Source organism: Periplaneta americana, chromosome 2, assembly GCF_040183065.1.
Source record: "Periplaneta americana isolate PAMFEO1 chromosome 2, P.americana_PAMFEO1_priV1, whole genome shotgun sequence".
Taxonomy (NCBI): domain Eukaryota; kingdom Metazoa; phylum Arthropoda; class Insecta; order Blattodea; family Blattidae; genus Periplaneta; species Periplaneta americana.
In genome coordinates this window covers 12,444,625-12,457,485 of record NC_091118.1, presented here as the reverse complement: position 1 = coordinate 12,457,485, position 12,861 = coordinate 12,444,625, and the positions used below count along the sequence as shown (strand labels likewise).

General features: G+C 35.8%; 1 protein-coding gene across 1 annotated transcript in view; it reads right to left on the bottom strand.

The window, feature by feature from the left end:
* Positions 1–238: 238 nt before the first annotated feature.
* LOC138713449 (serine beta-lactamase-like protein LACTB, mitochondrial) overlaps positions 239–12,861 on the bottom strand; it is a 40,498-nt gene continuing 27,875 nt past the window's right edge. The window contains exons 6-7 of the mRNA XM_069845561.1: positions 11,590–11,743; positions 239–9,933 (exon numbers count right to left, since the gene is read on the bottom strand). Of these exons, the coding sequence (XP_069701662.1) occupies positions 9,526–9,933; positions 11,590–11,743 (562 nt within the window). The 3' untranslated portion in view covers positions 239–9,525. The remainder of the gene's footprint in view (positions 9,934–11,589; positions 11,744–12,861) is intronic.

Genomic DNA, 12,861 nt, shown 5'->3' with positions numbered 1-12,861 from the left:
ACTGCCATATTGTGTTCTGGTAAAATATTAGGGGACAGACAGCCTCCCTTGCCTCCCCTGAAAATCCGCCGCTGGTACTACCTCTCAAAACGGTATCCATGAAGTTAACAATTTCCAGGAAACGCTTGTATAATAATACTCTCCAAAGGAAATAAAAATAATTTCTCTGCAGATACAGTCACGTGATGCTAAGTTTCACATTGTATTTGTCCATTTTGAAAATAATGAAATGTTCCTCTTATTTTTTCAACCACTTTATTTAAAAAGCATCAAAAACATTATATCACTCCTGGAAAAAACAGAGTTTGACATTACTTCATATTGGTTTACGTCTCTTTACAATAAAATCAAAATTCAATAAAACATTTTTCTTTGTACTATACTATGTATATTATGGCAAAGGCAAGTGGAAACCAGATGAGATGAACTGTTGTGCTGATACAGTCATGTTCCAGTTCAGTCAGTCTGTATGTTCAGTCAGAATGAATCACATGGGTAAAGAGTTATTCACAAATAAGCAGTTCATGTAATTTATTATGTACCGGCAGTCATATTTATACATCAATAGAACCAAGATCTGAAAGTTCCAGAAATCTAGTACAAAAAAAAAAAAATTAATTGCGAGTTCTTGCACTTCAGCTGTTCCAGAATTGCTAAGCAATAACAACAAAATGAAGCAGGCAGTGAACAATGGACAGTCGATAACGTAAACACAACAAAATTCTTTAATATATCCATCAAAAATTCATATTTATTGAGAATTAAAATACAATTTTACATAAACTGTGTTGTATAAATATTTCAACAAGCATGTGGAGTTCTTTATTAGGAAATAATTATATTTCTTTGTACAAAACTTATGATAAGCAGTTAAATGGCGTGTAAAGGTAATAAGATTATTCACAAACTCAAGTTTTCATATGAAAAAAAAAATATAATTCAAATATATTTCAGAGAAACAACATCTGAAAGTTACAGAAATCTCGTATGAAAAAAATAAAAAAAGAATCGAGTTTCTGCAAATCAGTCAACTAAGCAACAACAAAATAAAACAGGCAGTGAACAATGGGCAGTCAAAACATAAATACAACTGAATTCTTCAATATAGCCCTTAAAAACCTACATTTATTGTGAACTAAAATATAATTTGACACAAACTGTGTTGTAAAAATCTTCAACAAGCATATGTATCACTTATTAAGAATTAATTAGTTGTACTTTTTTGTACTAAACCTATGATAAGACAATGGAGTGTACAACTGATATGTTTATTCACAAAAAAAAAAGCTCAAGTTTTCATAAGAAAAGAATCAGAAAAATTTAAATATATTTTGAAAAAGGAAGAGATTGAGCAATGGTGTGTAATGAATGTAATAATATTTGTATATGAAGAGAAACGAGATCTGAAAGTTAACAGAAACCTCATATAAAAAAAAAATGAATAGATTTCCAGCACGTCAGTCAGCTGTTCCTGAATTGCTAAGCAATAACAACAAAATGAAGTAGGCAGTGAACAATGGACAGTCGATATCGAAAATACAACAAAATTCTTTAATATAGGCCTATCATTTAAAAATTCACATTTATTATGAATTCAAATATAATCTGACATAAATGTCAAGCATGTGGATCACTTAATGGGAATTAGTTAGTTGTTTCTTTGCACTAAACTTATAATAAGCAAGTTAATCAATGGAGTGTGAAGCTGATATGATTATTCACAAACTCGTCAAATTTTCATATGAAAAGAAACAAAATGAATTTAAATGTACAGCATGCTCCCAATTATTCGTGTGGGGATTACTTGTTTTGCAGATTAACCATGCACGATTTTAGCTAAATAATTAATTAAAAAAACAATAAAAAAATTTAGTCTTACTTCCTGATCTACTTCTGGACACATTTAAGTCTTTAAAGGAAAGAATGACAATATGTGTTGTGGAAGTGCTTCGGAGGGGACCACAAACTGAATTCACTTCTAATTGGAAACATGATCCTTGCAAATACCTACAGTAAAAGCAGGATTTTTAAAATTATCTTTGCTTCCAGATTATCTGTTCCTAGGTCATCAGCCCAGCAAAGAAATTTAAATTTAAATTATGGTTATTTACCGACGCTAGCAACTGCAGAGGTTATATCAGCGTCGCCGGTGTGTCAGAATTTTGTCTCGCAGGAGTTCTTTTACATGCCAGTAAATCTACTGACATGAGCCTGTTGCATTTAAACACACTTAAATGCCATCGACCTTGGCCGGGATCGAACCTGCAATCTCGAGCATAGAAGGCCAGCACTATACTAATTATCAGGGAAAGGATTTATATGTAAATACATATTTACTTATAAAGCTAATATAATTTATATTTTGCATTATCTTTATGTTTCACAATGTGTAGGGTTGAAAAATCCTACTTTTATTTTCCATATTTTTCCATATTTTAGAGTTTAGTACATATTTTCGTTAATTTCCATATATTTTCCATATTTCATATAAAACAGTCCATATTATATTAGGTTTAACAATAAAACAAAACAAAATTCCATTAACTTTTAAAAATACATTTCAACAATAGAGATTTAAACACATGTTCAGTAATCCCTTTAACATCAGAGTTATTTGAAAATTAGCAGTCCTATCAACAATGGGAAAGTAAGTTACAAAACTGTATTAATTTAATTTAAAATTTTTAACAGACTTCAGTTGTGCAGCTCAACAGTTAAATGCCAGTCAGAGTACACATAGGTTCAGTTTTGTAAATCATACTATAAAGACGGTAAATATGCCAAAAGTACGTCATTCAGTCAATTTAAAATCAAAACTAACAAGTTACATTTCAGAATTTAAAGAAGATGGTTTATCAACTGACAATAAAATATTATTTTGTAATTTGTGTCAGTGTGCAGTATCATCTACACAAAAGTTCCTGGTGCAACAACACATTACAACTAGTAAACATCAGGCCAACAAACAACTAAATTCCAAGCAGAGACAATTGTTTTTAACACAACCAACAACATCGAATGTAAGATCTGAGTTTAACATCGACCTGTGCCGTTCTCTCATCTCTGCTGATATTCCTCTCTACAAACTAAAGAATAAGGTCTTCAGGGAATTCCTTGAAAAATATACTCAACATACAATCCCGGATGAGTCAACACTTAGGAAGACGTATGCTCCATCCATCTACGATGAGACAATACAGAAGATAAGAGATGAAATTAAAGATAGTTCAATTTGGGTTTCCATTGATGAGACTCCCGACAAAGAAGGTAGACTTGTTGGTAATGTAGTTATCGGTTTGTTAAGTGAACAATATTCTGAACGAATTCTTTTACATTGTGATGTTCTAGAAAAGTGCAATAACAAAACTATAGTTAAACTGTTCAACGAAGCTATGGGTATCCTGTGGCCAAAGGGTATTACGTACGATAATGTGTTATTCTTTATTAGCGATGCTGCCCCTTATATGGTCAAAGCTGGACAAGCATTATCTGTTGTATATCCTAAATTGACTCATTTTACTTGTGTGGCGCATGCATTTCATCGTGTGGCAGAAGTGGTCAGAGACAATTTCCCTAAAGTAGATTTGTTGATTTCATCAGTGAAAAAAGTATTTCTCAAAGCTCCTAGTAGAGTTAACGTGTTGAAAGAAATGTACCCTGAAATTCCATTGCCACCAAAGCCAATTTTAACTAGATGGGGTACATGGCTAGAAGCAGTTGAATATTATGCCGAACATATAGACTCTATTAACAATGTTCTCCTTGCATTGGACTCTGAAGATGCAGTCTCAATTGATACTGCGAAAACAGTTACCTGTGACATAAGTGTGAAGAATGACTTAGCTCACATTCAGCATACATTTTCATGCATCATAAAAACGCTCAAAAGTCTCCAAAATAGGCACCTTTCACTATCTGAAAGTTTTGAAATTATAAATAGTACTGTGGAACAACTGAATCGTGGTAGAGGTAAAGTTGCAGATGCAGTAAGAGCTAAGGTGGACACTGTACTTTCAAAAAACCCTGGATATGAAGAACTACAAAAGGTTGTTGCTGTGATGAGTGGTGAATCAACAGTGAAGATTAACTTGGACTTATCCCCAGCAGACATTGTGAAATTGAATTATGTACCAGTTACTTCTTGTGACGTCGAACGCTCTTTTAGTCAGTATAAATCTATCCTCAGAGACAATAGAAGAAGATTCACTTTTCAGCACTTGAAAGAAATGTTTGTAACCTATTGTTATGGTAACAGACAATAAAAATTGTGTTTTGTTGAAACTACATTGGAAGATAAGGTACGTCCATTATATTTTTTGTTTAGTTTGATTAAAATGTACCAATATTTAACGTACATAGTCATTTTTTTATAAATTTAAGTCCATATTTAATTCCATATTTTGGTAAAAATCCATATTTAATTCCATATTTTGGTAAAAATAACTACATATATATTTACATATTTCATATATTTTTAGTCCATATAAATCCGTTCCCTGCTAATTATGCTACCGAGGCCAACCCCAGCAAAGAAAAGCAAAAGAATCTGAAAAATACTGATGAAACTTCGAAATCTTAATATGTTAATAAGAAAATGTTACACAACATGGATATGTATTACTGGAAGACAGCATCTATGATGAATGATATGAACTAATGACCACAATAAAAAATCACTGCGTAAAGACTCTTAACATAAACCTGGATTAACAAGAAATGTCCCTTCTATTAGATAGTGAAAAATAGTTTCATCATGTTTCTAGTTGAATTATTAAAATATTTCATAATTCCTTTTAACAAAACATTTTTCTATAATGACGTCCGCCATGTTGTTTATACTCTCTGAATTGTGCCTGGTGCCTGAGTTGTCTTTATACCTGACTGTACAAACTCTGTGCGTAAACAGCTAAACTGGCATCCACTCACCTTCACCGTGGAGAAATACTGAATGAGGAACACTCAGTTTTTGTCCTTTACTATAAAATCTAAAATGAAAGACCGTATTTTACAACATGTAAGACGCACTTATTGCAGTGGCGGCTATTCTAGTGAAGTCGGTGAGGGCCACCTTCACCCCTTTTTTTGTGCTTTAATAAAATAAATATATTTTATCAATAAATTAAAATAAAATGCATTCCTTACTAAACCGTATGTTGCTCTACTTTTTAATCTGTCTTGCTTGGCTTAATCTGCCCAGTTAACCTCTTTCTGGGGTACTTCAGAAGAACTCCTCACCAGACAGGTCACGTGGCCAGCAGATCAGGCAGTGAGAGATTTAAATGCTGAAGGTTCGGAGGAGACCTTCCTTTTCGCCTTCAGTAAACAAAGCTGGTTGCCATGACAATGACTTGTTTACTGTGAATTGCCGACCCTTTCCAAGATGCTGTTATGAAGATCTGGTGAAGAGCCATTCATCTGTTTTCTCTGTTCTCGGAAAACACTGTGATCGTAAAGGGCCTTGGGCCTTATACTTGTTGGATGATGATTATTACTGAACTAAAATTTATGTATTCCCCAACTTGGGAGGTTGCCATATGACAATAATGGATTTTATTTATTTATTTTATTGGGTTATTTTACGATGCTGTATCAACATCTAGGTTATTTAGCATCTGAATGAAATGAAAGTGATAATGCTGGTGAAATGATTCTGGGGTCCAGCACTGAAAGTTACCCAGCATTTGCTCATATTGGATTGAGGGAAAACCCCGGAAAAAACCTCAACCAAGTAACTTGCCCCAACTGGGATCCGAACCCGGGACGCCTGGTTTCGCGGCCAGACGCGCTGACCGTTACTCCACAGGTGTGGACTACAATAATGGAAATAAGATTACAATCGAATAAATCATAAGAAATCAGGAATTTTACAATATAGTGATCAATATAAAATTTAATGTGCTAAAAGAATGAAGAAAATGGTACTAGAAAAGTAACTCAGGATGTGGAATAAAGATGATGTCGTAGGATATAAACTGATAGCTTCAATGACTTAACATCCACATCTTTAATGATGGTGGTTTGTATTTCAAAGCATTTGGAGAAAGAAAGGAGAGGAGTGGTGATGGTTCCTCTTACACCAGTAAACAGACCAATAACTTCTATATCGCTAAGATGGTAGGCATTTTTGTAGTATGAAATGGTCAGCTGTTGTTAAATATTCAGCGCGAGTTTAAAATTAAAATAAAGCTGTTTCAAAACGGTAAAATGTTTCAAACCACTGTTGAAAATGGTTAAGAATTGGTAGAACGGAGAAAAATTCTCTCCAGCGCCGGGACTCGAACCCAGGTTTCCAGTTTTATGTGCTGGCACTAAGCCACACTGGATTCAAGTTCCAATGCTGGATGGAATCCTTCTCAGTTTAAGTTCTACCTACTGTGTTCCCATTTTTTGGCCTAACCTCATGTACCGTGTTGCAATATGTGTGACAGTAGATACAATGTCCAACCACAAGTACAGAGGTGCAGTCATTATGAGTGACTGAATGGCCGGGGTCCAACGGAATATGGCGCCGTCTTGAATCACAAAGTGATTACGCTTTATCATATTACTATGATGTACCGAAGTACATGAGCCATTGTTCAGAGCAGACGTGGTGTAAGTCAAAAATGGGTAATGAAGGTTAAAATAAACATTCTGTAAAATACAGCGCAAAGTAGCAATTAATATTCAATTTATTTAAACTATTAGTAGTCAGTGGATACGAATTACAAATGGTAACAGAGCCTATTTTGCCAACGAAAGCTTTTATTTAAAAGCAAACTAATAACAAAAGAAGCCAAATTAAGATTATATTGGACTATAATAAGACCAGTTGTCACCTACGCCTGTGAAACTTGGGTATTGAAAGAATCAATCAAACAAAAATTGTTAATTTTTGAAAGGAGGATTTTAAGAAGAATCTTTGGACCTCCAAGGATAGAGATGGCAACTGGAGAATAAAACCTATCAAAGAACTAAATGAGTTAATATACAATCAAAATATAATAAACTTCATCAGAGCTATGAGGTTAAGTTGGTTTATTTTTTAAATAATTTATTGATCGATCAGCGCATTTAGTGCTATAAGATCATTTCTAAATAAAATATAAATACAATACATGACACTGAATTGAGGGCAGCCTAGATTGGGCTCCTCAATGAACAAAAATAATTGTTAATAAATAATTATTTACATAGGTTGGTGTGATGATAAATTTTGATTATAATATGAGGTCCATTGGAAGTCGGCTCTTGGTTCTGGTGGGAAATGTGGACTTCTTTCCGAGAGAGTAATGGACGGCACCTGGAACATTTTCTAGGTTGTCATAGAACTTCTTAGCTTGTGAATGAATAAACTGTTTGATTGTGTCAATACCAGTTTCTCTGTGTAGTTGGCTGTTACGGACAAACCAAGGAGAACTGAGTGAAATTCGTAGGACTTTATTTTGAAATGACTGGATGTGTTTAATTTCACTTATTGCAGCTCCTCCCCAGATAGGACAGGCATAAAGCAGTAGAGGTCGTAATAGAGATGTGTAAAGTAGCATGCAGTTTTGTAGCTTTAGAGATGATTTCTTGTTGAGGAGCGGATATAATTTAGTTAGTCTTGAGTAGGCCAATTTAAGTTTGTTGTTGATGTGATGTTTCCATGATAGACGGCGATCTAAGTGCACTCCAAGATATTTTACAGCTTCATCCTTTGGTTTCCACGGTAACACGTTGGTTGAAAGATTTATGCATGGAGGATTAGCAGGACGACACAAAGTAAATATCATTGCTTCGCATTGATTGTAGTTCAGTGCGATGCGCCAATTTTCAAGCCAAGGGCATATGATGTTTAAGGCTTCCTGAAGGTGATTTGAGGCTATGTTAATGTTGCGATGGGTTGCATAAATAGCTGTATCGTCTGCATACATAGCAATTAAGTTGGTTTGGCCATGTTAAAAGAATGGAAGACCAGAGGCTAGTGAAAGGTATATATAAATGGAAATCCCTGGGAACTAGAGCAGCGGGTAGACAGAAAAGCCGCTGGGAAGATGATATTGTGAATGATCTGAGGAAGCTAAGAATCAAGGATTGGATGATGGTCATACAGAATAGAAGTCCCTGGAAAAAAATTGTTGAGAAGACCAAGACATTCAATTTTGAAGTTGTAGTGCCTTGAGAAGAAGAAAGTAGTAGTCAATGGACAGCACGAATGACATATTAATTGCTACTTTGCGCTGTATTTTACAGAATTTTTACTTTAAACCTCATTACCCAATTTTGACTTGCACCACTTCTGCTCTGAATGGCTCATATGGCATTTCAGTGAAGTAATTCTGTGTTTCCATATGGTGAAGAATCAGTAGAATGGAGAAAAATTCTCTCCCGCACTGGGATTCGAACCTGGGTTTGTAGCTTTACGTGCTGGTGCTTTATCCACTAAGCCACACCCGGATTCAAGTCTCGATGCCAGATTGAATTCTTCTCATTTTTAAGTTCTACTTACTATGTTCCCCTTTGTGACCTACCCTTGTGTATCGTACCACAGAATTACTGCTCTGAAACTCCATTATATACTTTGGTACATCACAGTAACTGTTGAAAATGATTTCAACTTGCATCCTGTGGTTTACTTACTGGTTTTAAGGAACCCGGAGGTTCATTGCCGCCCTCACATAAGCCCGCCATCGGTCCCTATCCTTAGCAAGATTAATCCATTCTCTATCATCATATCCCACCTCCCTCAAATCCAATTTTAATATCTTCCCATCTACGTCTCGGCCTCCCTAAAGGTCTTTTTCCCTCCGGCCTCCCAACTAACACCCTATATGCATTTCTGGATTCGCCCATACGTGCTACATGCCCTGCCCATCTCAAATGTCTGGATTTAATGTTCCTAATTATGTCAGGTGAAGAATACAATGCGTGCAGTTTTATGTTGTGTAACTTTCTCCATTCTCCTGTAACTTCATCCCTCTTAGCCCCAAATATTTTCCTAAGCACCTTATTCTCAAACACCCTTAACCTATGTTCCTCTCTCGAAGTGAGAGTCCAAGTTTCACAACCATACAGAACAACCGGTAATATAACTGTTTTATAAATTCTAACTTTCAGATTTTTTGACAGCAGACTGGATGATAAAAGCTTCTCAACCGAATAATAACAGGCATTTCCCATATTTATTCTGGGTTTAATTTCCTCCCGAGTGTCATTTATATTTGTTACTGTTGCTCCAAGATATTTGAATTTTTCCACCTCTTCAAAGGATAGATTTCCAATTTTGATATTACCTGGAAGATCTAGTAACATTAATTTCTGTCAGGAATCAACCCTGCTTGGTCTCACACTAGAATCCAATACCATGCATATTTGTTTTCTGTCGCTTAAATATTCCATACTAAGCTATGTTCCTTATATGTCGTAAAATACATTTTGAAGCAAAGCTTCACATCCGTCAAATATAAAATGAATGGTAACTGCAGTCCAAGAGTTGAGAAGTCAACTGCAAGCAAACAGCAGTTACGAACTGAAGGCAATGCAACCACAATGAGTAGCAGTGTTTCAAGATGGCTTCAATGCTTCACAGAAAATGGCTGCAACATCAAGGGCCAAGTGCTGCAGTCCTACGTCCTGCATGTTCACTATAACAGCAACCGTCACGCCTGAAGGGATACAGATCTCTGCTGCACTGTCTGACAGAGGCCCTTCTGTGAGAGTTTTAGATGATGACTCAGATGGAGTAACAGGCACCATCAGCAAGACACTGGATGCACCAACTGCACCACCAGTGTGTCCCACTGCGAATCTCTGGGTATCTCCGCCTCCGTGCTCCTGAACGGCCGGCACCACAACCCAGCCCATGCCATACCCGTCACTGCGTCCCCACTTCATTGTGGTTTTTGGCTGCACGGTCCACATTTCCCTCAACGTCTCGAATCGCAGGTAACCGGGTGGGTACAGTTTGGTGTCCTAGGAAAACAGACACAGAAAATCAAAATAATATTCGCGTGGAGAATGAACGTGCTAACAGATAGGTGAGCATTCAACTCGGGACTAAGAGTATACAGGGTGATTCAGAAAAAAACGTGAAAAAATTGAACAGGAAACAGAGCATGCTCTACAGAACATTTTGATATAGAGAACTTGGATCTGCAAAATCAATTAAGGCGATAAGAATGAAACAACTGAAAATTTAAGGTCTTGAGATAACTGCATTTTTAAGCTTCATATTGCTATGAAAAATCCATTTGACAACACTCTAATTCGAACTTACAGTATATAGAATGAACAGTAAATAATGCCATTAATTTCAGAAGGTTATTCTTTGAGATATTGAACTATCACCTTTACTTTTTAACTTTGCTCCAGAATATGCCATTAGGAAAGTCTGAAACAACAGAGAGGGTTTGGAATTGAACGGGTTACATCAGCTGCTTGTCTATGCGGATGACGTGAATATGTTAGGAGAAAATCCACAAACGATTAGGGAAAACACGGAAATTTTACTTGAAGCAAGTACACAGATAGGTTTCGAAGTAAATCTCGAAAAGACAAAGTATATGATTATGTCTCGTGACCAGAATATTGTACGAAATGGAAATATAAAAATTGGAAATTTATCCTTTAGAAAAGTGGAAAAATTCGAATACCTTGGAGCAACAGTAACAATTATAAATGACACTCGGGAGGAAAGTAAATGTAGAAAAAATATGGGAAATGCCTGTTACTATTCGGTTGAGAAGCTTTTATCATCCAATTTGCCCTCAAAAATGCTCAAAGTTAGAATTTATAAAACAGTTATATTACCGGTTGTTCTGTATGGTTGGGAAGCTTGGACTCTCACTTTGAGAGAGGAACAGAGATTAAGGGTGTTTGAGAATACGGTTCTTAGGAAAATATTTGGGGCTAAGAGGGATGAAGTTACAGGAGAATGGAGAAAGTTACACAACACAGAACTGCACGCATTGTATTCTTCACCTGACGTAATCAAGAATATAAAATTCAGACGTTTGAGATGGGCAGAGCATGTAGCACGTATGGGCGAAACCAGAAATGTATATAGAGTGTTGATTGGGAGACCAGGGGGAAAAAGACCTTTGGGGAGGTTGAGCGTAGATGGGAGGCTAATATTAAAATGTATTTGAGGAAGGTGGGATATGGTGATAGAGACTGGATTAATCTTGCTCAGGATAGGGATCGATGGTGGGCATATGTGAGGGCGGCAATGAACTTCCAAGTTCTCTAAAAGTCATTTAAGTAAGTAAGTGTAAATAAATGTAAATGATATGGAAAACAGTGACAATGATAGGTTTAAGTTCATATCTCGTTTTCGGGACTTTCCAGGCCCCAAGTTCCTAATGTCAAAATGTTCTGTAGAGCATCCCCTATTTCCTGTTTAATTGTTGCACGCTTTTTCTGAATCACCCTGTATAAGCATTTTCTCGAAGATAAGCTTCCGTCTGTACTAGGACTGAGGCTGTCTAAGTATGGTAACATTACCCAAAATTATCCACAGAATTAATCTAAAGCATTGTTTGCTAATGATGTCATTCACCTCAACAACTGAACAACATAAACAAAGAGATTACCAATCCAAGTTTGAAAACCTCTCTGCTATTCACTTACTAAGTCATTTCTCCACTGGTAGCTGTACAGCATTGCATTCCCAAAGTGCAACAAATCTCCAACGGTGGACAGGAAACCTCCACCGGCCCATTTGCATGAATTATCAACATATGGAACATTGTTCAAGCGACCCTTTGCGTTTTTATTATAGTACCTGCAACAAACATTATACCAATAACTTCACACTTCTTCCAAAAGAGCACAATTACGCAGAAATGTCTGTTCACTAAAAATACCATTCTCTACAAAGCAGACAATGGGAGACTGGAGATCTAAAACATTCTTTTGTTTTTGAAGAATAATTTTATTATAGTGGAAATGTAAAACATTATTTTATTTTTGAAGAATAATTTTATTATAACATGAAGAAGTACGATATTTTGGACTCATCCTAGACAGTCGCTTGACCTGTAATAAACACCTCAATTACAACCTCCAGAGATTAAGATACAGACTTCATCGATTGAAAGCAATACTTTCCAGCTCTTGTCTTTCCCTTTCCAACAAAAGGTTAATATATGTAAAGCTTCTCAAACCTATTTGGGTTTATGGATGTTCATTATGGGGATCGGCTTCTATAAGCCAAATCAAGCGTATTCAAACATTCCAAAATCGGGCAGTAAGGATAATCACTGGAGCACCATGGTACATCAGAAATGAAACACTTCATTCAGATCTAGATCTAGCCAAAATAGAGACTGTACTTCATTCTTCCTACAGGTGGTTATATGCAACATTGTCAACACATTCTAACAGCTTAATCAACCAGATTCCTCGGAACCTGCCCCTGCACAGTCTGGTTGTTGCCTCAAGAGGAAAAGACACACTGATTTGTTGATGCTTTGAGGAACGTTAATGGACGTCACCCTCTCCACAAGTCTCATATTGTTGTAATGTTAATTATTTAAGCACAATAAATAGTACCAATGTACAAAAAATTTCAAAAAAAAAAAAAAAAACATTTTATTATAGTGAAGGTCTAAAACATTTTGTTTTTTATTATTGACTCCGTATATTGATGTAGTTGTCAAAAAGATACTAAATTCAACACTATTCATGATGTTTTAATTTTTTTCACTGCAGAGGTGTCAACCTCAGAAGTGGGTTATCTGTAATCCCATCTTATGTACCGCACGAGCATTATGCTCATTTCGGGTATCTATTCATATGTATTCAATTCAAATGTAAATCTATACTAATAATAAATCTGTAGCCGAAATTTTTCTGGTAATTTTCGATTTTCCAAAAATAATTGGTCCTAACATATATAAT